Source organism: Haliotis cracherodii, unplaced genomic scaffold, assembly GCF_022045235.1.
Source record: "Haliotis cracherodii isolate W230 unplaced genomic scaffold, xgHalCrac1.p SCAF_14, whole genome shotgun sequence".
NCBI lineage: Eukaryota > Metazoa > Mollusca > Gastropoda > Lepetellida > Haliotidae > Haliotis > Haliotis cracherodii.
The window spans coordinates 5900749-5927914 of NW_027266269.1; the positions used below are offsets into that span (position 1 = coordinate 5900749).

Sequence of the window (27166 nt, forward strand, 5' to 3'; positions counted from 1 at the left end):
GGGTAGGTGGGTGTGGCAGATTCTAAATACATCGCTTTCACTTTAATCCAAAAGTGTTTATCTCATAATTTATTCATTACATATTAGAAACTGCTAATACTTTAGATGGGTAATAAGCGTCTGGGGCACAGCATCGTCTTTATCACGCGTTTCCTTTGTTTAGAGGGAAAGTTCATTTAGTAACGGAACTATCATGCAACTAGTCATCTGTTTGTGACGTCACTAGAGAGGTCGCAATATGGGGTCATGTATGTTTCAGCCAATCAGCGGCTTGGAATGGAGGTCATGTGACTAGAATAATCAGGAATCGTGACACTGTGACTTTGAGCTGGGTTCACACGTAGGCAACAGAAAAGGTTTGGTACGCAGATAAAACTAAAGTCCACCAGGTAAATACCGACCGTTAGTTCAAGAAAAAAGATCCTAGCAAGACTTACAAACCAATATTTTGCCAATGAAGCGCGTTTAAGGAGGATATTTGAGCGACGAAAGGAGACTTTTCTGTTCAGACGATTATTCGGTCGCCATCTTGGACTGGGTGAGAAAGCAAAACAATATTTTGGATTGTCTATATGGATGAAATACAGGGTCTCTCGGTCTGCATTTTCACCCAGGACTCCATCCATTACAAAGGGAATCGTTCAATGTGTGTTGTAAACTTGATTTCATGAAATTTGACCAGGTAGTTATTGTGTGAACGGTATTTTGCTTCCGTGTGTTTATTTCTCTGCCAACGCAACGACCCAGCTTGTTCAGCTGGTTTGATAAAGCAGGAGATATACGTACTTTCCTTCTCTAACCTTTTGTGGAGATTTATGTAACTGAAGAAACTTGTACTCGGTCTTTATAAGTAAAAATGTTAAAATGTGGCTAACTAAACGTATCTTTGTCGGATTGAATGAAAGTAAGCCAGATGTAAACAAAGTGGAAGTTTAGGAGTTGTGCTTCAATTGTGATCAATTAATTCAAACTTACGGCATATTTTAGGCTAAAAAGTTTGAATCAGTATGAAAGGATAGTGGAATTAATGTATCTGCAGTAGGAAAGTGTCTGAATATGTAAGTTTGGCTTATATATGTATGCCTAACAGTTGGTTGAATAATAGATCTCACTGTGGCCAGCTGTGAGTCACAATAGGGTCATCTACTGTTAGGTAGGGGTATCAAAGTGCTTTGTTCATGGACTCAACAGTTAGGGAATGTGTGAACTATACTATAACTTTGTCTTCATGAAGTCAATTTTTACAATCTTATTTACACTTGATATCAGCAGTAGAAACTAACAATTTTAGTCCACTAGTCGTTATAATGATAACAAATAGCAAAACACTTAAAAATGGCATTTTTTCTACTTGTCCTTATGATACCTTAACTATTGGGCAGTTTGGCAAGGACTACAGGACTGGTGCCAATTTCTAACCCTGGATATTTTGATTTTTTTGGTCTGTTTATCACATCAGCTAACCTTCATCAAGTTGGAATGGTACCAGAGTATTTCCTTGGAATATTGTGATGGAATTGCCCCAGGAAGTGGGAATGGTTGTACCAGTGTGACTGCGGTACGATAGCAGCAAATTAAGTATCTGTAAAGTCTTAATGTTGTTTATGGTTGGTATTTGTCTCTTTCTACTTTCCATGGACATAGTACTCACACATTTATTAAGTTTAATGGTGCTCTATGTGAATTATATAAATCAACTCTCAATTTTTATGCAAATACATATTCAGTCTGCTTCTTAATGCACTATTCCGAAACCCATTCCGCAACATTTTCATCCAGTAACAAGCTGGGGTATCCCTTAATATCTGACACTGTAATGTATGTTAAATGGTTTCTCCTTGGATATTTATAGTATGTTAAGACGGTGGGGTAGCATACCGGTTTTGGCATTTGCTCATCACATTGAATGCCCAGGTCCTATCCCCACAAGGGTACAATGTGTGAAGCCCATTTCTCGTGTCCCTGTTATGATATTTTTGGTGGCTAATAACTGTTATCACTCATTATGTAAGATTTCATTTTGAAATTCTTAGTTTCTTTCAAATAATGCCACACATGTCATATCTTTCTTCTAGCGACCCCCTCCGTGGTCTAGTGGTAGAGCTCCGCCCGGAGAGCGGAAGGTCCGGGTTTCGATCCCCGACCGCGTCATACCAAAAGACGTTTAAAGATGGTACTTGTTGTTACCCTGTCTGGCGCTCGGCATTAAGGGGCTTAAACAAATACTGGTCGGAGTCAGTATCCTGTGTCTGGGTGGGTATTCATGTTAAACTGCGGCATGGTATCTCAGTGAGCTAGCACTATAAATCGGCATCAGTCCGGACTAGTACAAGCAGCCACACAAACACACACACATACATGCACATCGCTATATAAGTGCAATAATCTTTTAACGTGATGTAATACCCCATTTCACCTCACCTCTTTCTCCTAGCTTAGACATGTTAGACACTGTGCACTCTGACACATCATCTTCACATATGCCCAACGCTGTTTGTCCGGGTCCATGAAGAAGAAATATCAACTCATCAGTAGTGGCGACTAAGGATTAGGGGTGAAATGGTACAGCAAGGCCCAATACATTATGTATCTCGATACACACATTTACGTCAATTGGATTGAAACTATAACTCTTTCAGAGCAGCTTGATTGACATAACTTGTCGACAGCTGATTTCACATTGGTCATTTATGTAAAATAACTAGGTTTGGGTGGAAACATTTTTATCATCCAAAACTGGATCCCACAGGAGATATCGCTTGGATGAGATCAAGCGATATCTACACTGTAGATATCGCTGCAATGAAATTACATCACAATGCTTTGCAGACCATTGTGACGTCACTGGTTACCATGACGTCACAATCAAATGACATCACTAATGGCTCTGCTACTGAAGCTGTTAGCAGTACTTTTTTCACTAAAGACACTGCTAATTACTGTCTACAAATTGAAAAAGTTGGAAGAATGATGTTGGATGATAAATAAAATCTCACCCTCGTGTCCCTTGATATCAAATATATCAACACTCGTTGATAAAAGTAGCAAAAATCCTCGACAAGCCTCGGAATTTTTCCACTTTTATCAACTCGTGTTGATATATTTGATATCAAAAGACACTCAGGTGAGATTCTCTATTTCTCCTCTATTTCACTTGTCTCTGGACTATTGGTCATGTCTAACCCTAAATTATTTTGTAATTTGGTGCAAGTTCTTTTTCAAAGTGAATGTTTACTTGTTTAGGCAATTATTATCCTAGTCATGGGTTTTGTTTATTTCTGTCAGCTGAAAGTGTCACACTGACCATTTCATCACATCAGGTGTATTATTTTGTATAATGTTATGTTTTGTTACTAGAGTTGGTGGCCCTTTTGACTTAGGTATCTGTGGCCCTTTTGACCTGTTCCAGGGCGGTTGGGTAGCCTAGTGGTTAAAGTGTTCGCTCGTCATGCCTTAACCCGGGTTCGATTCCTGACATGGGTACGTGTGAAGCCCATTTCTGGTGTTCCCTGCTATGATATTGCTGGAATATTGCCAAAAGCGGCGTAAAACAATACTCACTCAACTTTACCTGTTCCCACTTTCATGAGGGAAACAGATGATTGTAAAATCGAATTAAAGCTCCAGATATCGATATAAATATCTTGTTTGATAACCAAAGAGAACAGACAGTTGCAAATATTTCATTTATCTAACAGCAAAAATCACCCAAATATAGGTTGTAATATCAGTCAGCTGGTGTTTGATAGGTGGTAAGCAATATCTACTAAACAGATGTAACTGTTTATGTAATTCCTGGTGGATGCTAATGGATTCCCACATTGATATTCGAGATGAGCAGCATGTACAGCAGTGGTAGATTCCAATGTCCAGATGGCGGTAGAACATTCGATGTAATTACTGACATTGGCTACCTGGTGCTTTCAAATACTGTATTCGACGTAATAAGCGCCCCACTCTAATAAGCGCCCATGGCGATATTTGCTAATATATTGGCGAGTGAACAATCCCAATTAGCACCCTTTCCTTTAATCAATGTACACAATACTTATTTATTCGCATATAATACGCACTCGTGTGTTATATGCACCCTTAATTAAGGGCAATTAAATTCTGGAAAAATATATCTCTCGTATATAAACATTTCAGGCTGTCAGCATAAACCACAAAATTTATCTTTCAACTCTGCTTTTTTCACCAAAAAAAAATTCTAATAAGAGCCCCCAATTTCTAATTTTGAGAGCGCACTGGGTGCTTATTTTGTCGCCAATATATTTGAAAATATTGCTGTTGGCGCTTATTAGAGTGGGACACTTGTTACGTCGAATACAGTAATACATCTTTGTAGGAGTGACTTGTAGTTCACTGATAACCGGACCGCTCAAATGGAGGCATTATTGTATTGGATACATATTACAATGCTGCGATACCTCTGAATTTAAGAAAATACAGACTTAAATCATTCAAAATTAGTTTAGAATCCAAGATAAATCCTTAAACAGATGGACCAAATTGTGCTAGAAGGTTTTTGCAGCAGTTTTTTTCTTTACTTTGACTTTGGACTGGTCGCAGATGGAACATCAGTTCTCACCTTCGAATCGGTGCTGTTTAGGTTTCAAGAGAATTTCTAGTCATGTTGAATTTACTTTGGCAGTTTGTATTATTGACATTCAAGGTGTGCAATTTGTTGAAGAAATTACTGATATGTGATTTGTAATGCAACTGACAACCTCCAGCCCATGCCTAGGTTTTATACAGATGCAGAGCTCCAGATAAGCTTTTGGTGTTGTGGTATTTTACCCATGCATTTTAAAATCATTGGGTATCAATAATTCTATCTGGGTATTCAAATTTCTGTAACCCACTAGTTTTTACACATGTGGGTATTTAAGTTAAATATTTAAAAACACTATTCATCTAGGCCCTGCAAACTGGTGTCGTGTGGGTTCGAGAGCTTTATTGGACTCAAAAATACCACGATACTTCTACAAGAAAGTGTGATGGCAAATGATCATGATGTAACTGTCATCGTGAAGTTTGGCAAGGTTGATGGAATGCCCGTTTATAATTTCAAAATAAGTTGCTGATTTGCGAATCGAATATGCCGGGTTACTGCACAATATTTTGATGATATGCACAAGTTTTATTTTTGTAGCGTATCTGTAATGTTCGTTGCGTATTTGATAAGCTTGAATTTTATTTTACTGCGTATTTCTGATTTTTACGCAGATACGCAGCTTATCTGGATCTCTGTCACGTGTGTCCTCTGTCCCTAGTGCCAAGACTGTCGGAGCACCTCGAGATGCTGGAGTCTCACCTCCCATCACCTCCCATCATCCTCTGCCCCTCCAGTCATGCCATTCCCCACCTCATGTGTGTGTCCTCTGTCCCTAGTGCCAAGACTGTCGGAGCACCTCGAGATGCTCGAGTCTCACCTCCCATCATCCTCTGCCCCTCCAGCCATGCCATTCCCCACCTCATGTGTGTGTCCTCTGTCCCTAGTGCCAAGACTGTCGGAGCACCTCGAGATGCTGGAGTCTCACCTCCCATCACCTCCCATCACCCTCTGCCCCTCCAGCCATGCCATTCCCCACCTCATGTGTGTGTCCTCTGTCCCTAGTGCCAAGACTGTTGGAGCACCTCGAGATGCTGGAGTCTCACCTCCCATCACCTCCCATCATCTCCCATCATCCTCTGCCCCTCCAGCCATGCCATTCCCCACCTCATGTGTGTGTCCTCTGTCCCTAGTGCCAAGACTGTCGGAGCACCTCGAGATGCTCGAGTCTCACCTCCCATCACCTCCCATCACCTCCCATCATCTCCCATCATCTCCCATCATCCTCTGCCCCTCCAGCCATGCCATTCCCCACCTCATGTGTGTGTCCTCTGTCCCTAGTGCCAAGACTGTCGGAGCACCTCGAGATGCTCGAGTCTCACCTCCCATCACCTCCCATCACCCTCTGCCCCTCCAGCCATGCCATTCCCCACCTCATGTGTGTGTCCTCTGTCCCTAGTGCCAAGACTGTCGGAGCACCTCGAGATGCTCGAGTCTCACCTCCCATCATCCTCTGCCCCACCAGCCATGCCATTCCCCACCTCATGTGTGTATCCTCTGCCCCTCCAGCCATGCCATTCCCCACCTCATGTGTGTGTCCTCTGTCCCACCAGCCATGCCATTCCCCACCTCATGTGTGTGTCCTCTGTCCCACCAGCCATGCCATTCCCCACCTCATGTGTGTATCCTCTGTTTCAGTTGTGTGGGTGCCTGCCAGGGTTCTAGATGGAACAGAACGGGAACCAGAACCTGCCTCCCACTACACTCTGTCGCACAGGCTGTGGTTTCTATGGCAATGCTGCTTTCGATGGCATGTGCTCCAAATGCTACAAAGATGCACTAAAGCGCAAACAGAACTCCTCCTCGCCTGTGAGTAGCGGTCGAGTCAGCCCTACAGGTGAGACCAACGACGTCTCCAGCATGTCTGCCACATTGGCTCAGACATCTCTAGGTAATTCTTGTCATCTTTGTTTGTAGTTCCATCCCCTTGTTCAGTTACCTCCCTTTGTTTAGCTTCGCTTCTCTGTCTCCATGTCTCTTTATCTATCTTCTCTGTAAATGCTTTTGAGGTGGAATAATATCTGTAACACATCCTCAGTGTGTGCGTGGTTGGGTGCCAAGTTTAAATGTAACTAACCTTGGATGCTTTTACTAATTATGCTGCCCTCGTACTTTATAGTATAACACGCTAGGAATTGCTTGTTGGAATGGGAATACTTTCAAGAATGTAATTTTTTAAAGGTTTTTCAAGCCCTGAAACATTTCATTCCCTCACCTGTTTTAAGTATGCTTTGAATGTAATGTTTTGAATCAACTTTTTACAGGCCTACCAAAGAAATCCACAGAGAACAACCAAGTCATGGGATATGAATAAACTTTAAATAGAAATAGCCTCAAATTACAAACAAGACACAATCCCCCAAAAGTTTGCATCATACTGACTTTTTAAAACCTGTCACATTTTTTTCAATGAAGACCGTAACGGTCTGCATGATTTATTGTGGTTGATTCCATTAAAAATGTGGCAGGTTTAAGCAGCGGTAGAAACTAACAGTTTCAGTCCACTAGTCCTTATAATGATAGTATGTAGCAAAACCTTTAAAAATGTCAAAATTCTACTAGTCCTTAGGATACCTTTACTATTGGGCAGTTTGAGAAGGACTACAGGACTAGTGCCAATTTCTAACCCTGGTTAGTCATTTGTCATTTGTGTGACTATTTCTTTTTAATGTGTTCATTTTCCATTGCTTGGTTACTCTGCTGGTGTTCTTTGGTAGCCTTTTTAACCAGAAAGAAAACTTTTTGGCCGCATGCCAAAAATCATAAGACTGATGTGTGCATGCTTGCCTGGATAGAAATGGATAATTGCTCCAGGGGGGAAATAAATGTTTCATCTTACGATGTGTTGTCAATCATCTTTATTCATTCTGTATCTTTATCTGTTTGAATGGGCTTGGGAGTACAATCAGAGATCAGAATTACATGAAACATGTTTGAACATTGGCTTTGCAGGCTTTTAGTCTCGAAGTCTCTCTCCTAGTTCCTTGCAGTCAGGGGCGGTCGTAGCCTTGTGGTTAAAGTGTTTGTCATCACACCGAAGACCCGGGTTCGATTCCAGACATGGGTACAGTGTGAAAAGCCCATTTCCGGTGTCCCCCGTCGTGATATTGCTGGAATATTGCTAAAAGCGGCGTAAAGCCAGACTCACTCACTCACTCCTTGCAACCTGGTACCTCTGCCACAGGCATGATATACCGTATTTGACGTAATAAGCGCCCAGGGCGCTCTCAAAATTAGAAATAGGGGACCCTATTAGAATATAATTTTCGTGAGAAAAAACCCAGAGTTGAAAGATCGTAAATTTCGTGGTTTATGCTAACAGCCTGAAATGATACAAAAGAAAAGTCGACATATTTTTTCCAGAAATTAATTGCCCATAATTAAGGGTGCATATAACACACAAGTGCGTATTATACATGAATAAATAAGTCTTGTGTACATTGATCAATCGGAAGGGGTGCTAATTGGGATTGTTCACTAGCTATTCAATATATTTGTAAATATGGGCGCTTATTACGTCGAATACGGTATTAGAAGCGGGGCGCTTATTACGTCGAATACGGTATATCATCTTACTCCTCATTGTAATAACATGTCTTTATTATTATGACAAACATAACACTGAAAGGGTTCTATCTGGCCGTACGGCTCTGCTTTCAGAATTAGTGAAATTGTTTACAAACGAGAAAAGTCCTGTTGCATCACATGCAGTCTGCTGACCAGTTCACACGTGTTTTCACCAAAATTAACTTAAACAATATTGAATTGGAATTTGAATAAAATTAAATGGTTAAACTTTTCATTTCTCACACTATGCATTTCTTCCTTTATCTTTGATCCTGGTGTGGAAACGATCCTAGAACAATTGACCCCAATTGATTGATTGATTGATTGATTGTCTCAAATTACAACCCAACATGCCCAGCCTTCACAAAAAGAATTTACCCCACAAGTAATGCAGAAGGAAGTGGACACCAAACACCTTCCAAATTATTTTGGTCGCGCCCTTTTGGCCACTGAGAAGCTTGTTCATCCTCGTAAATGTTGACTACCTCTGCGACCAGACTTACTACTGCAACCACCAGCTTCATCTGTCACTGGACACGCTTCATCTTTGCGTGTGGCGCATCTCCAGAAATCTCTCCTAGCTAATTGATATTACCGAAGAGAGTGTCTGCTGCACGTCATGTTTCACAAAGGCTCAGGGCCCCAATCCACAAAGCATTCGTAGCGCTACGAACATTGTAAAACCTGTTGTAACTTTATGACAAAAATCTTAAGCGATCCACAAAGTTATCTTAGTGAAAATATCTCGTAAAGTTAAGAGAAAAATTATGAGTGGTCAGTACCTGTCGTAAATCTAACATTTCTGTCATAACTTTAGTATCAAAATGGCGGCATATTTTTTGCTTGGCTTATTAGAAGAAATGGCAACACGGTCAAGACCAAGGGTGTTTTGAGACCGAAGTAGAGTACTTGACAATGATCGTAAGACAATGAATTTACGAACGGATTAAGAACGCTTTGGCAATCGGTCGTAAATATTAGTAAAATTATCTTAATTTCAGTTGTAAACTCTTACGATATGTGTAAGTTACGAAGGCTTTGTGGATCAGGGCTCTGTATGATTAATAATAGAGGCTTCTAAGGGTTATTGCACAGCTCGGGTCATAACATCGCAGACCACTTCATTGCCACAAGAAGTAGTAGGTCCAGCCCTTGCGCACTACACGGAAGCTGAAGGGTTCTTGGTCTACCTATTTGGCTGCTCCTAATTCAGTGATGGCATCCACCTCTGGTTGCAAGATCTCCACATACAGTAGCTGAGCTCCCTCGCCCTGATTTGGTCTTATCGCCATGCAGATCAGTCATCTTGATTTCGTCCATCTCCATGTGATCTCAATGTCATCCTCTGGTACTTATCTTCTGATGATTATGGGCCATTGATTGACCTCACTTTCAAAACAATTTTTCTCAGAGTACTGTCCACACTAGCCAGATTCAGCAAGATCCATGCTCTGGACGTCAGTAGACTCTGTTTTGAAAGACACCATCATGATAAATTTCTTTTGGCTAATATTTGAAGTTTATTATTGCGAAAAAATAACTTCCTGGACAGCCAAACTGAATATTTACCATTCTGCCACTTTCTTAGATATTAAGTCCTGATGATATCGAAGACCTCTCTTTATTCCCTGCAGAGCCCAAAGGATCTACTTAAAGGCTTCTAAAACCTTTCCCGGTCACTTGAGAGATTAGTCATCCTGTTGTTGACTGGTGAACACTGAAGTTTATCGGACTATGGTGTCCTTCTGGTTGCGATAATTGTGACAGAATCAGTCATATGGGCCATAACTGTCATTCGGAATACCCCGTGTTAATGTTTTCGAGGTTGCATGATGAGAACCCATTCCGACTGTCAGTTTCATTATCTGGTAAGCGAAGCTTTGATTGGTTGGATGAAAGGTCATTCTGACGTGACCCGGAATGGGATGTCCTCAGATCTTTGTTTAGCGGTAGCGAGAACTAGGATCTGATTTTAATGAGATTGGTTTACCACATTCAGTTGCCTCCAACCCACATGAGACGAAGGCAGTGGCGTTACATAGCAGCTGCACGTTACCGACCAAAATGGAAGTTGCTCTTGGAAATCAGTCAGCGTTTGCCTCCCACTACCTCGGGGACATCTTGGTCTCAGAGGACGATGATGACGATACCAGCCTTTTCAGAATTGGGACCATATCTTGAGATTACAGCAACAAATACTTGATTTTATTTCATTTGTTTATTTTTCTTACCATTGGGTTTGCAGACATGTACAATGGAGGGAAATATACTTGTTTGTAGGGACTATGTGTCTTTGCCATGGAAGTCACAATAAGGTGCTCCGTTGGAGCGTCATGAATGTAGCCTGTCTTGAAGAACTTTCCGGCCGGATAAGGCAAGATCCACTCCCTCTCGTAAACGGGATAGGCAAAAGGCAGGCTGGAATAGGCTCCTCCTAGTTCAAAGCCACGCGGTCATTCAATAGATTGATGTCCATGGGAAACCACAGAACACATGAGTTGCCTGATATGATGTGGATCTGTCTTAGTAGCGCAAAGGGGTACACTCTAGAAAGAGAACGAGGGTGCAAGGGATGTCAGACGATCAGATTGCACGGGATTCAAGTGGTGCGTGGCCCATGGTGATTGTGAACATGGTGATTGTGAACATGGTGATGGTGAACTTGGTGATTGTGAACATGGTGATGGTGAACTTGGTGATTGTGAACATGGTGATGGTGAACTTGGTGATTGTGAACATGGTGATTGTGAACATGGTGATTGTGTGAACATGGTGATTTTGAACATGGTGATTGTGTGAACATGGTGATTGTGAACTTGGTGAATGTGAACATGGTGATTGTGAACATGATTGTGAACATGGTGATTGTGAACATGGTGATTGTGTGAACATGGTGATTGTGAACATGGTGAATGTGTGAACTTGGTGATTGTGAACATGGTGATTGTGAACATGGTGATTGTTTGAACGTGGTGATTGTGAACATGGTGATTGTGAGAACATGGTGATGGTGAACATGGTGATTGTGAACATAGTGATTGTGTGAACATGGTGATTGTGAACTTGGTGAATGTGAACATGGTGATTGTGAACATGATTGTGAACATGGGGATTGTGTGAACATGGGGATTGTGTGAACATGGTGATTGTGAACATGGTGAATGTGTGAACTTCGTGATTGTGAACATGGTGATTGTGAACATGGTGATTGTTTGAACGTGGTGATTGTGAACATGGTGATTGTGAACATGGTGATTGTGAGAACATGGTGATTGTGAGAACATGGTGATTGTGTGAACATGGTGATTGTGTGAACATGGTGATTGTGAACATGGTGATTGTGTGAACATGGTGATTTTTTCATGGATCGTTTCCACACCAGGAAAAGAAGAAATGTATAGTGTGAGATAGGATACGTATATAAACATACAATGTATTATAAAACTTTAAATAAAATAGATATACAATAAACACTTTTTATGACCAGGTAATGTAATAATAGGATTAACTTGCTACTCGATTATTATTATTATGATTACATTCTTATTTGTCTATCATCAGTGAATGACACCCAGAAATATGACTTAAGCCCAAAGGGCTATCAGTAAATATGTAATGTTAGCTTAGAACCCTGGTAGCGCGAAATGCTTTTGCGCGCAAACTTTTCTCTTACCTTGATTTTCAGTAGAATTTTGTATTGTTATATGTACTTTTATTAGCTGAGCTTTCTAGAATGAACAAAATGGTTTTGGCCAGTGGTTGCAGACTGTGATTGACACAAACTTAGATCTCCACAAAGTGATAGTTAATTTACTTTTCGTTCTGTTTTGTCACATGACAATTCACAGTTTTGATGCAGTGCTATTCAATAACAATGAAGTCCCGTATGCTAGGCACAGAGCTCCAGATAAGCTGCGTGCATGGGTAAAATACCCACAACACCAAAAGCTTATCTGGAGCTCTGTAGGCATATGGAAATTGTTCAGTGGCACTAGGATTAATTCTTTTTTCAGCTTCTTGACCTCATTGACAAATGAACCGCCTCCGTGGTCTAGTGGTAGAGCGTCCGCCCGGAGAGCGGAAGGTCCGTGGTTCGATCCCCAGCCACGCCATACCAAAAGATGTTAAAAAGATGGTACTTGTTGTTACCCTGTCTGGCGCTTGGCTTTAAGGGGCTAAAACAAGGACTGGTCGGCTCGGAGTCAGTATACTGTGTCTGAGTGGGGTATTCATGTTAAACTGCGGCATGGTATCTCAGTGGGCTAGCACTATAAATCCGCATCAGTCCGGACTAGTACAAGCAGCCACACATACATGTACATGCACGTTGCTATATAAGTGCAATAATCTTGGACGCGACGTTAAACCCGATTTCACCTCACCTCATGCTGACTTTCTGCTTGCTGCTTCAGGAACATCATCACCAGATCCACCATCTTCCACGTCGCCACCCCCTGGCAGCACCCCCAGCACCACCAACACCACACCCAGCGTGGAGACGGCCACGCCTACTGTGCCTGTAGCCAGCGCCAGTCAGGAAAAGCAAGACACGGAGAAGACGGAAGAAGGAGCAGCTGGTAAGAGTTGTCCCCCCTTGACATCGATGCGAAGACCATATAAAGTATTTATTATTCAGATGCAGGGTTCAAAATTACAATGCAGTGTTAGAAATTGGCACTAGTCCTGTAGTCCTTACCAAACTGCCCAATAGTAAAGGCATCCTAAGGGCTAGTAGAAATTGGCCCATTTTAAGGGTTTTGCTATATGTTATCATTATAAGGACTAGTGGACAGTGAACTGTTAGTTTCTAACCCTGCAATTCTTTATCTTTACTTGGTCTCAGAGTGAGAAACTCCAGTGCTAGAAACTAATTTGTCCACTAGTCGTTATAATGCTAACGTATAGCAAAACCCTCATGATACCTTAACTATTGGGCAGTTTGGCAAGGACTATAGGACTAGTGCCAATTTCTACCGCTGGTATCTGTTCGATGTTGTTGATGCCAGCTTTAAACAGGTTCCAGTTCAGCTTTTAAAATTGGCACTAGTCCTATTGTCCTTGCCAAACTGCCCATTAGCTAAGGTATCATAAGGACCAGTATAAATTTGCCCTTTTTAGGGGTTTTGCTCTATGCTATTATAAGGACCAGTGGACTAAAAGTGTTAGTTTCTAGTGCTGCAATTATGTGAAAGGCTTGAAAAGTGAATGTACACACGACAAATGGAATTGAAATGTTTGAAGGAATTTTTAAGATATCATGTGAGATTCAAACAGTTATGGGGCGGTCGGGTAGCCTTGTGGTTAAAGCGTTCGCTCGTCATGCCGAAGACCCGGGTTCGATTCCCGACATGGGTACAATGTGTGAAGCCCATTTCTGGTGTCCCCCGCCGTGATACTGCTGGAATATTGCTAAAAGCGGCGTAAAACCATACTCACTCACTCCAACAGTTATGGTATGTAAGCCTACACTGAACACTGTCTGTCGCTAGGGGGGTCGGAGGTGTCCGATGATGGGAAGTCTGAAGACGGGAAAGACAAGAAGCCCAAGAAAAACAGATGTCATACTTGCAAGAAGAAGGTTGGACTAACAGGTGGGTCAGTCAGCACTGTCACCTCCAGGAATAACAACACTTATCAAAATGTATCTTTCACAGAGACAGAGTTGTTTCAGTATTGAAGGCCTCGTGGCCAAGAGTACAATTTCTTTCATAAAACATGCGTACGATAGTGGCATGTGGGTGCATTATGTAATTTCTAAATATGAAAGTATAAGTCTATAAATAAAACTATCTTTAATACCGATACCGATGAATACTTCTGCTTAACGGTAAACTGGCAAATTTCTCTTAAGATAAAGAGCAAAACCTCTTTTAACATTCACATTGTTTGGGGACATCGGGAGGCAAATTTCTGGATTTCACAAATTCAATTATGTTGTGCTAACAGAGGCAATTGATGGTACTGCTTGCATCAAATACAACCTACGGTGTTCACTTTTTTGGAAGGTTCCTTCGAATTCTATATGTACAGAGCAGGAATGAGGCTGCAGTTCCTGTTAAATTGCATCGAAGATCTTCATTCTACCATAAATTTTGAAAGTTCTCGATTCTGATTCTGATCAGAGGTATCAAATCACAATAACAACCTCATCACAGCCAAAATTAGTTTATATAAAAGTACTTCTTCCTCATTGTTTTTAGGCTTTTTTTAATAATTAAATGTACAATTATTAGTAGCTATTTACAAGTATGTTAGGCGATACATGATTGATGAAAATCACGATAGAAATCAAGAGAGAAAAAGAGTATTTTCGCCCTGTCTGACTGCCATGTGCACTGTACTGATGCCCTGGATCCATCCATTGTTACAATTTGTGCCATTGCCATCCATATCTCTCCTTATACCTGGACACTGGAAGGTCGACGTTTTGATCCTGGCCTCATTAAAAGATACTACTTTTGTTATACCCTGCCTGACACTCGGCATTAAGGGGCTAAAGCAAGGACTGGTTGTCTTGGAATCAGTATACTGTGTCTGAGTGGGGTATCCATGTTAAACTGTAGTATGGTATCTCATTGGGCTAGCACTAAAAATCGGCGTTGGTCTGGACGCAGGCAAGCAGTCACATACATGTGAATGCATGTCGTCGTATAAGTGCAGTAGTCTTGAAAGTGACGAGAAACCCCTTTCACCTCACCATACCCCTCATAAAGTAATTGCCCACATAATTCCACTCATAAATGAGTGTAATGTGATTGGATGGCTTACTTTAAATTCATGATTTTCAAATAGTGCTTAAAACAAAGCTGTAGTGTTTAATGTATCCTCATGTGTTGTCACTATTTACCGAATGGAGATGAACAATTAATTATTACCTTTCAATTGTAGTTGATTTTTGGAGAGAAAAAACTAAATTTGAACTATTTTTAATTAATTTTCCTCCATGTGTCATTCAAATGTTTAAAGCAAAAAATCAGAGATGTTGTGCCTTGATTGTCTAGAATGTATAGGTACAGAGGTTGTCTTGAAAAGGCCGTAAATCGGCGTTTTCCTAGAAAATACATGTCGTGAAGAGACCTTGAATAACGCCTTACTTACACATCAAAATCTTTTATATAAATTTGAAATACAAACATTGTTTGTGAATGTCTGCGAATGTATGCCCTATTGCTGTATGGTAACTAGATCACGGCTGATTTTGCACACCTCGTTTGCATGATGATTGCTTGAATTACGAGTGTTCTGCCGAATGAATGCAACTGTGATCCAGGAAGAGTTACTCCCCTTTATGTTACGCCACAGCACTGAATGTTTGAATCTTTTTTCTGTTTTGTATTTGCATTGACTCAAAGTGCCATGAAAAGGCTTTGACTTTGACAAGTGGTGTGAAAAGGCCTTGAATTTGACAAGTGCCATGAAAAGGCCTTGTATTCAACATCGCCATGAACGGGCCTTGACATTGCCATGAAAAGGCCTTGTATTTGACAAGTACCATGAAAAGGCCTTGTATTTAACATTGCCATCAAAAGGTCTTGTATTTTGACATTGCCATGAAAAGGCCTTGACATTGCCTTGAAAAGGCCTTGTATTTGACATTGCCATGAAAAGGCCTTGTATTTGACATTGCCATGGAAAGGCATTGAATTTGACTTTGCCATGAAAAGGCGTTGAATTTGACATATGCCATGATAAGGCCTTGCATTTGTTGAGGACAACCCTGCTGTAGTGGACTGTTTCGGAGATTATACAAAGATATGCCGAGTTACTGTTTGCACCAGAATCTTGACGTGTGATGTTCTCGTTTTCCAGGCTTCATGTGTCGCTGTGGGGGTCTCTACTGCAGTCTACACCGATATTCAGACAAACACGACTGCAATTTCGATTACAAAGAATTAGCGCAACAACAGATCCGGAAGAATAACCCTGTGGTTGTTGGGAAGAAGATTCAGAAGATTTAATTTGCCAGTATGGATAGGGAAGAGCAATGGGATTAGAAAAGTGGGAGTTGTTTTTAAAATATCAACCATTACCAACACGATTGAGTTCTACCACTACCACTGCACTAGGGGACCTGGCAAAACTCTGATACAATGAGACCCTCCTGTTACTTGCCTGTGTTAGTGCAACAAGCATTGGTGCGTTTTTTTGTGCACACTTTAGTGCATCATCTCCGTGCAGCCAGAACAGACTGAAGGGCATTGGGGATGTGCACTAATGGATGAGTTGGCGACAAGTGGATCGGTGGTTCCTCCCGAGCTTTATCGTGGCTGATTATAATATGTTACTGATCATGATACAGATTTTCATTTCCTTATTATTATTTACAATGTGTGTAATTTGAACCTATGGTAAACTACATATATGTGCGTATGTAAGTTTGTACGTACGTTCGTTTCCGAATCTTGGGCTTTTTCTATTACCCCGGATGCCCCTCCTCCATGTTTACGTTTGTTTATGGTGTTATGAATATGTACCCTCCAACTGACACATTGAGCGCCTGTTAGTTGCAGTTAAGCGAGTGCTGTGGATATGTCTATTAACATTCACCCGAATAGGAACTTTTCTTCTACACTTTTGTATGCTTAAATAACAGCAGTGAGTATCCTAGGTTGAAGACGTGATATCGTATGTAACACCATTAGGCAGTATTACCCCAGGGATTCTTATTGACCAGGGATCAGACTTAACACTACCCACCCAACCGAAAGCTGCACCATGTTTAAGGAATTTTTAGGTTTGCGAAAATATATACTGAACCAAAAATGGTAAGGAACAGGGTGCCGTTGTACAAAACAACCTTAGCGCTACGACTGTCGTAAGTCTATGTTAAGGTATGGGAGTTACGATCACCTTAGCGCTAAGATCACTTTGCACAGCGGCACTATGGACTATCTTGGGGATATATTTATTTTGCCCATTTTCATGAAAATATCCCGAAAAATATTTATGATTCCTGACCTTTTTTGTTCAGTATGGATCAGGATATTTCCTGTCAGTCAGTGTACAGACTTGCAACTTTATGGGTTAAGTCTGATCCCTGAGCTCCTGTGGTTTCAATTTTTTATTAAATGCCTAGGATACGCATTGTTTCCAGTATAAGCGCATATTTATCAAACTTTTTAGGATATTTTTGATTGTGTATTAATTGATTACCTCCACAATTCTGCTTTGTAAATTGACTACTAGCCAAATGTCACCTCAATCACATATTCTACTGATGAAAACATTCACGCTGATGGTGGCAGAGTATTGAGACTATATTTGTTATTGTGTTCTGGGTATTAGTTTGGTTCAAGGTAGAGGTACATATTGATGATTTGCTACCATTTTGAAGTCTGAAATGTATATTAGCTATATAATTGATTTGAAGCCAGAATATGTATCCTCTAGTCTTATTAATTGCTTTGATTCTAAACCGTATCAGTAACTGTTGCCATGGTAACTGTTGCCTTGGTCCTGCTTTACCTCATTTCTTGGGACAATTCTGAGCCCTTGACAAAATAACCTCAGCTCTGGGACCTTATATTTCATAAATCTACTACCGGGACTATTATTATCCAGTGCTGTGGTTGTTTTGTGATTGTCACTTTGTAGGGTTTCAACTCATCTAGAATCTGGTTTATGGAGTGTAAGCTCCATACGCCTCCAACTCTACTACAATAGTGTGTATCTTGATTACCACATCCTTTCACAGTGTACAGATTTCAGCCACTGGATTTCTTGAGCATGAAATATTATTTTCTTCTATGCAGAATAGTTAGAGAGTTCTGTTCATTATTTGCCATGAATACGGTATATGTAATAATGCGTCAAAAATTTGAAAAAATATTAATATATATAAAAAAAAATTGTCAGTGCTTTCTTCATAAAGCAAGAAGCATTTATGAGTATTAAAACATGAAATACTTCTAGTTGTTTTATTATTTCAACCATCTCTTTCAGGTACACAAGATTGGAACCCTATATATCATTACTGCAGTTAAAGGCAATATACAAATATCGTCCACATATTTCTACAGGTCATGTCAAGGCCTTTTGCACGCAATTTCTCCCAGGCATTTCATTCCTGCTTGCCCATTTACCATTCCTAATTTTGAACTGGTTTATCATCCCAAACTGGCTTAGGGGGCACGGGTGGCCCAGTCGTCTAAGGCGCCGCGATTCACTGTGCAGAGTTGCAGCCCTTAGGCACGCCAGAAACCTATGATTGTGGGTTCGAATCCCGGTTCGCCCCGATTATGTTTCTAGGTTTGTCAGCACCATACCCGTGCTTGTGGGTTTCACTGAAGTGGTAAACGTCCGAGACCTGCATCACTTGGGCTTTCCTCCCACCTTAAGCTGACACACTGCGATATGACTGGAATACTGTTAAAAGCGGCATTAAACCAAACTCACTCACTCACTCACCCAAATTGGCTTCAGCTGGATATAACAGTTGATATCAAGCCATATTTCCTGGCTTCAATGAAATTCATTCAGAATGCTTCGCAGGTCATTGTGACTATATCAGTTACTATGACGTCACAATCAAATGACGCCACTCATCTATCAAACACTAAAGCTGGTTAACTTTTTACACTGAAGGCACTGGTTATTATTGTTAACAAACATTAAATTTTGGTAATAGATTTTTTTTAATGATAAATAGAATCTCATCGTTGTCTTTTAGCAACTTTGTAGACACTTCCCTATGAAATTGCATCACATTGCCTTGAACGTTGTGATATCATCAGTTATTGTGACATCACATGAAATGACATCATTAGTCTCTGCCCCCAATCATGGCCATCTGATCATGGCATGATGGGCGAGATTCATACATGGTGGACAGACACCACGTATATAGAATACTAAACAAACGCCTGTGTTTTTTGACAAATTCTCGATTACAAATTTGAAACCTGAACAAAAGAACATTCTTGAATGGCTAATAGATGGTCTAGATTGTATGGATACAGTCGTTCAGAGTTAGTTTTCGAGGCTGCATGATCAGAAATCACAGTTCCGACTGTCACTTTCATAATCTGGTAAGCGATGCTCTGACTGGTCGGACCCGTAATGAGATGTCCTCAGATCTTTGTTTAGCGATAGCGAGAACTGAGGTCTGATTTTAATGAGATTGCCACGACAGCCGTATTGAAACATCTATTTGTGGTTATAACTCGTTCGTTATGGTTATAAAATAATGAAACTTGGTATATAAATAAATCGTCATGCTCCTAAATTCAATCAACACATCTATTCAGAAACCACTTGACCATGAAGCTGACACCCCAATTTGACCCAGACATTCAAATCTGATTTCCAATATGGCCACCAAAGGCAACAATATTTGCTTCTACAATAAGCCAGTTTTGTTCAAAATGAAACGGAATTTGTATGTGTAGTCAGTTGTGGGTCTGAACACGTTTTTTTAGCAATATTACTTTGATCTAGATTTGACCCTGCACGTAAAGTCTCTTACCTTAACAATAAAAGGCCAATGCCAGTGAATAACCAGTCTCAATTGTCCGCCGAAACCTCATCCAATCAGAACCACTTGACCAATGAATCTGAAACTTTACATGTTCGTTTCAGGGTTAGAACTGGGTTTTTTTCAGCAACCGGTCTTGATACATGTCATCGTATCCCAATTGCGTGGATCGATGCTCATGATGTTAATCACTGGATTGTCTGGTCCAGATTCGAGTACTTACAGGTGAGGTGAAATGGGGTTTAACGTCGCATCCAAGATTATTGCACTTATATAGCGACGTGCATGCACGTGTATGTGTACCTTCCGCTCTCTGGGCGGACGCTCTACCATTAGACCACGGAGGCGGTCCGAGTACTTACAGACCGCCGTCAAATAGCTGAGTGCGGCGTTCAACAACAAACCAACCATTCAATGACGACGCTATATTATGGAAATTACTCTACCATTTCAGTTTAAATTCTCTCGAAAGCCATCTTTCTGAAATTGCTAGATGGGGAACTTAAAATCAAGCATGTATTTTTCTCTATATTACATGACATCATGACGATGTACGCGGATGGCTGAAGTTCCGGGTCTGACTAAGAAGGACTGTGTTGATAAGTTCCCGAATGTCAAGTTACGGTCATGTCACTGATATTCCGGCGAGTAACCCGAGTCATGTAAATAATCAAGGACCTGGGCCCACTTGCACAAAGCAATCTTAGCGCTATGATGATCGTAACTCCCAAACTATAACATATACTAGAGATAATCGTAGCGCTAAGATCGCTTTATGCAAGTAGGACCGGGGCCCCGGTCCACAAAGCGATCTTAGTGCTAAGTTGGTCGTAACTCATAGGCTTACGACCAACGTAGCACTAAGATCGCTTTGTGGAAGGGGGCCCCGGTCCTACTTGCATAAAGCGATCTTAGCGCTACGATGACTGCAAGCCTATGTTAAAGTGAGGAAGTTATGATCACCTTAGCGCTAAGATCGCTTTGTGGGACAGGGCCCAGGGCCCACTTGCACACAGCGATCTTAGCGCCAAGATGATCGTAACTCCATAACTTAAACATAGGCTTACGATAGTCTTATAGCTAAGATGGCTTTGTGCAAGTGGGCCTAGGACCGTTCATGAACTAGGTGAGGTGAAATTGGGTTTAACGTCGCGTCCAAGATTATTGCACGTGCATGTACGTGTGCGTGTATAGCATCGGAATACTGGAAAGAACATCAAATGATCATGACATATTTCACTAGCAAATAGCAACCTGCAGAGAGATGTGTTACCAGTGTAAATACCCTTGACTTACTACCACATCTCAAGCTTTGTAGTGAGAGAGTTGGTTTGAACGCCGCTTTTAACAGTATTACAGTTATATCACGGCGCTTAATGTGGGAGGAAAGCCCGAAGTGATGCAAGTCTCAGACGTTTACCACTTCGGTGAAACCCACGAGCACAGGTATGGTGCTGACAAAACTAGAAACATAATCGGGGCGAACCGGGATTCGAACCCACAATCATAGGTTTCTGGCGTGCCCAAGGGACGCAACTCTGCACAGCGAATCGCGGCGCCTTAGACGACTGGGCCACCGTGACCCCTTCAAGCTTTGTACCCTAACACACCTGTATCACGTGGACATTGGGGAAGTTGACACATTCGTTATCACCTGTAAACCAATGTAGGTCACGTGCACTTTCTTGTGACACTCTGACCTCGGAGTCACACATATGTCTATCGAAGAGTTTCGTGCACAAAGAGTTGCGTCCCCGTGGACGTCCCGATGCATTCGTGACCAACTCGTGTTATTCCGTGACAAGCCGAATAGCGACTCGTGCCCCTCTCATGGCCGTTTTTGCGACCAGGTTCCGTCTTAGCGCAAACGGGCATACCTAAAACAATTGTCAACTCGTTGCGTAATATATATTCCCCATATATGTTATATATATTTCAGATGCAATTTAAAGCACATCTGGACGTGCGGAATTATACAGTATGATTGAACACATTTCACTGTGTCTTGGGTATATTTTTAAATGCAAGACATATGTAAAATCAAAAATTATATCTGAGGGATTCTTTGACGAAGAACTTGAAATCATACGCGCATTCTGATTGGTTTGTCGTATTTTCGCACATAACATTCATCGATAGGAGGACGAATCTTCTTGCTGGTTACGGAAAGGGGCGAGTGGTGACGAATTGAACCGATGGTCATGGGTTGGAATCCCAGATTCGCTCTGATTATGTTTCTATAGGATTGTCAGCACTGAATACGAGAAGCTATTTGGTGTCCAAATTGAGCTGTGTCGAAGTCATATCGTGTCGATGTTGAGATGTGTCGGCCTTGTCGAAGCTATATCGTCTGATGTTGAGTTTTATCGTTGTGGCGAAGCTCTGGTTGTGACTATGTCGCCCTATGTCGACTCTAGTTGTGACGATGTCGTCGTGTGTCGATTCTGGTTGTGGCGATGTCGTTGTGTTTCGACTCAGGTTGTGGCGGTGCAGTTTTAGTTTGGTTTGTTGTTTAACGCCGCACTCAGCAATATTCCAGCTATATGACAGTGATTGATATCATGAGCATCGATCCACGCAATTGGGATCGATGACATGTATCAACCAAGTCAGCAAGCCTGGCCACCCGATCCCGTTAGTCGCCTTTTACGACAAGCAGAGTCGCCTTTAACGGAGAGCATGGGTTGCTGAAGACCTTTTCTATCCCGGAATCTTAATATATGTTATGTGATGTGTCAGTCGGACAGTAACAGTAGCCAATATAGTTCCACCAGAAACCTGTTTCTTATACATTCGGTTAACTACATATATGCAACACAATTGCCTACACAAACTTAGTCCAAATTTACTACCCGGGTACCCAACCCCCTATTACCCGACCCTACCCGATACCCGCTGTAGGTCTCAAGAGATAGGTCCGATTGGGAATAGTTTGACCGTAGGCCCTGGCAAAATGTATTTAGATACACGTTTTAAAAGATCTGGTCCTGCATACACTGAAGTTGACCGAAGTTTTATCTTTATTCAAACATATAAAAGTCAGAAGGAATGGGTGCATAGTCAGAAAGAACGCGGCCAAGTCAGCAGCCCTGACCACCCGATCCCGGTAGTTGCCTTTTACGACAAGCATGAGTTGCTGAAGTCCTATTCTACCCGATTTTTCGATTCGTAAACCTCAGCTTAATTAGAGCTCAGTGGTAGAAAGTAGCAGTTTTAGTCCACTAGTCCTTATAATGATAACATATAGCAAAACCCTTAAAATGACTAATTTCTACTGACCCGTGAAGATTCCGGGGTAGAATAGGTCTTCAGCAACCCATGCTTGCCGTAAAAGGTGACTATGCTTGTCGTAAAAGGTGACTAACGGGATCGGGTGGTCAGGCTGGCTGCCTTGGTTGATGCATGTCATCGATCCCAATTGCGTGGACGGATGTTCATGATATTAATCACTGGATTGTCTAGTCCAGGCTCGGTTATTTACAGACCGCCGTCATTTAGCTGGAATATTGCCGAGTGCGGCGTTAAACAACACATCAACCACCAACGAATTTCTACTAGTGCTTATGATACCTTAACTATTGAGCAGTTTGGCAAGGACAACAGGACTAGTGCCAATTTCTAACGCTGCAGCTACGATAGTCTTGTGGAATGGGCCTCTGAATTCTAAAGGTAGGCCGTTGTTTGGTATTAAATTTATTCGTGTCACATTTTAATGTACGTGAAGTATTATTCTGTTGAACTCAATTGGATTATGCTTCGGTCGCGTAGATGTATGACTTTACACACTACAGTGAAATTTAAAAAATAAATGAAAAAACTAAAATCGCTCCCGTGTAGTATATATAGAGAATCTCACCCGAGTGTCTTTTGATATCAAATATATCAACACGAGTTAAAAGTGGAAAAAGGAGTTGTTTCCACTTTTCAAGACACGAGGGTGAGATTTTATTTGTCATCCAACATCATTGTTCCATCTCTTTCAGTTTGTAGACACTAATACGCATCAGTCTCATTAAAATCAGATCTTAGTTCTCGCTATCGCTAAACAAAGATCTGAGGACATCCCATTACGGGTCACGTCAGAACGACCTTTCATCCAACCAATCAGAGCGTCGCTTACCAGATCATGAAAGTGACAGACGGAATGTGTTTTCTGATCATGCAACCTCGGAATATTTATCAGAGGTTATTCCGAACGACAGTTACGGGTCTTATGATTATATTCATACAATCTAGGCCATCTGTAAGCCATTCCAGAATGTTCTTTTTATCTGTTTAAAAATATTTAAACGAGAATACGTCAAAATATATTTCGAAGCGTAGTCGGCAGTTTAAAACTAGTGTCGTAAAGCTCGAGAAAGCTGCTTTCTGATTGGCTGATGTCGATTTCTTGTCAGTCATTTCATTGATCGGTCAAAGTTCGCGAGAGGTCGTTCTGACGTGACCCGTAATGGGATGTCCTCAGATCTTTGTTTAGCTCTAGCGAAAACTAAGATCTGATTTTAATGAGATTGTAATACACAGTGTCTTAAGTGTAAAAAGCACTTAGCTTCAATAGCAGAGCCATTAGTGATGTCATTTGATTGTGACGTCATGGCAACCAATGACGTCACAATGGTCTGCAAAGCATTGTGATGCAATTTCATTGCAGCGATATCTACAATGTAGATCTCACCCAAGCGATATATCCAGTGGGAGCCAGTTTTGGATGATAGATCTACTTAATTTACTTGCCCGTGAAGAGATCACCTATTTAATAAACATACAGCTGTATTACACATTGTGTAATACCAAAACGCGTGCTTATGTACTCTCGGAACACGTTTCACGAACAAATATTGAAAGCTCTCAACATCCCTTGGCTTATTCAACGACATTGCGTGTGGAGTTGATAGATCACTGAGAGGAGCTTATGCACACTCGATGACCCCAGCAACCTTGTTGCTAGGCTGACGTCACATGGCATTGTTTCGCCGATGGATCTTGCAACAAAATTCCATAAAATTACGTCATCGGGTATTGTGACGTGATTGTAAACTTTGAGGTGCAAGGCCCGTTCCACAAGACGATCGTATTGTAACGCAACGACAGTCGTTAGTCTAAGTTAAAGTATGTGAGTTGCGATTAGCCCTACGATAATTTTGTGGAACGGACGCCTGAATTCTAACGGTGGGCCGTTGTATGGTATTAAATTCATACGTTTCAACTTTTGACGTGTTTGAAGTATTATTCCGTTAAACTCAATTGGATTATGCCGTGGATCGTGTAGGTATCAGCCTATTCACACTCAACAGTATAATTCTAAAAACATTATAAATGGCAAGTAATAAATAAAATGCTAAACTCGCTCCCGTGTAAAACCAATTTTATGAAACTCGTGAAAGCTCGTCAGATACCACAACTATTCACTCGTTTCATAAAATTGGTATTACACGGGAGCTCGCTTTAGTATACTATGTATGTATATCGACCATCTGTTTGTGTGAAGTGTGGCACACGGTTAATATATAGTTGCGACATTGGAGTGTAGCCGTCAGTTTGTGTGAACGTGTAAGGCACCGTTAAATATAGTGTGTAACGCCGAACATTCGACCGTCAGTTTGTCTGAAGTGTGACAAGCACCGTCAATTACTGTGTGTGACATTGGAGTACCGAGCGTCAGTTTGACTGAAGGCTAACGGCCTGAATTTTCTCCTGTTACAACAAACCGACTCCGTGGTCTAGTGGTAGAGCGTCCGCCCGGAGAGAGGAAGGTTCGGGGTTCGATCCCCGGCCGCGTCATACCAAAAGACGTTAAAAGATGGTACTTGTTGTTACCCTGTCTGGAGCTCGGCATTAAGGGGCTAAAACAAGGACTGGTCGGCTCAGAGTCAGTATACTGTGTCTGAGTGGGGTATTCATGTTAAACTGCGGCATGGTATCTCAGTGAGCTAGCACTATAAATCCGGACTAGTACAAGCAGCCACACAAACACACACACGTACATGCACGTCGCTGTATAAGTGCAATAATCCTGGACGCGACGTTAAACCCCATTTCACCTCACCTCACCTGTCAAAATGAACGGTGAACTTTATATAAAGCTCCAGATAAGCTGCCTGTTCGAGTTAGATACACACGATAGATTTTAGTTGCTTTCCGTATATGGTCTCTGCTTACGTACACGTGATTAAAAATAAACAGTTGTCTGACACTGAGCATTATTTCTGACCTCGCGTACTACACTACTCAAAACAGGTTAAAGAACACCCACAATTGGACAATCTCATTAAGAGCCTTAGTTCTCGCTAAAGCTAAACAAAGATCTGAGGACATCCCATTACGGGTCACGTCAGAACGACCTTTCGCGAACTTTGACCGACCACTGAAATGACTAACAAGAAGTCGACATCAGCCAAATAGAAAGCAGCTTTCTCGATCGAGCTTTACGGCACTCATTTCAACCTGGCAACGTCTATTTCAGACTACGCTTGACCCAGTTCTCAATTACGATTTTGAAAACTGAACTAACGAACATTCCGGAATGTCTGATGTATGGTTGAGATTATATAGCAGTGCTTCCCACATAGTGTGCTACGCCTCCTCTGTTAAGATGTTTATCCCACAGAAGCGAGAGATGGACGATAATTTTGACGGCATCAGTCGCACGGGCCGTATCTGTCGCTCGGAATATCCCGTGTTAACGTTTTCGAGTTTGAATGATTAGACAACACATTCCGACTGTCACTTTCATGATCTGGTAAGCGACGCTTTGATTGGTCGGATGAAAGGTCGTTCTCACGTGACCCGTTATGGGATGTCCTCATATCTTTGTTCAGCGAAAGCGAGAACTAAGATCTGATGTTAAAGTGAGTGAGTATGGTTTTACGCCGCTTTTAGCAATATTCCAGCAATATCACGGCGGGGGACACCAGAAATGGGCTTCACACATTGTACCCATGTCGGGAATCGAACCCGGGTCTTCGGCGTGACGAGCGAACGCTTTAACCACTAGGCTACCCGACCGCCCCTCTGATGTTAAAGAGATTGACAATTGGAAGGCTGTGTGTTGCAATACCCACCAACCATCACAGGTTGACTATAGTCATATAAAAAAGAATCGTGAGTTTATTAATTTCTTTTGAGTAGTATATATTTAATTACACGTTTCATTTACGGAGTTTTTATTTGTTTGTTTGTTTGCTGTTTAACGCCACACTCAGCAATATTCCAGCTATATGACGGCGGTCTGTAAATAATCGAGTCTGGACCAGGAAATCCAGTGATTGGCATCATGAGCATCGATACACGCAATTGGGATACGATGACAAGCATCAACCAAGTCAGCGAGTCTGACCACCCGATCCCGTTGGCTGCCTATTGCGTCAAGCATAGTCGCCTTTTACGGCAAGCATGGGTTGCTGAAGACCTATTCTACCCCGGATCTTCATTAGTCAATTTTAATGTGTAAATAGACCCGTGAAGTTCCGGGGTAGAATAGGTCTTCAATGTGCGTGACACACATGAGTTGA

The 27166-nt window shown here is 41.6% G+C and overlaps 1 protein-coding gene across 3 annotated transcripts; it reads left to right on the forward strand.

Annotated features, from left to right (window-relative positions):
• The first annotated feature begins 281 nt into the window (after positions 1-281).
• LOC139460981 (AN1-type zinc finger protein 5-like) lies at positions 282-16722 on the forward strand. Of its 3 annotated transcripts, none has more exons than XM_071242441.1 (5): positions 282-389; positions 6254-6506; positions 12595-12759; positions 13672-13773; positions 15992-16722. In XM_071242441.1, the coding sequence occupies exons 2-5, from the start codon at positions 6281-6283 to the stop codon at positions 16138-16140; spliced, it is 642 nt and encodes a 213-aa protein (XP_071098542.1). In that variant the 5' UTR covers positions 282-389; positions 6254-6280; the 3' UTR covers positions 16141-16722. The 3 variants fall into 3 exon arrangements, with proteins under 3 accessions (XP_071098542.1, XP_071098544.1, XP_071098543.1); XM_071242443.1 differs by having other exon boundaries at positions 6254-6452; XM_071242442.1 differs by lacking the exon at positions 282-389 and adding an exon at positions 397-538.
• The last annotated feature ends 10444 nt before the right edge of the window (positions 16723-27166 follow it).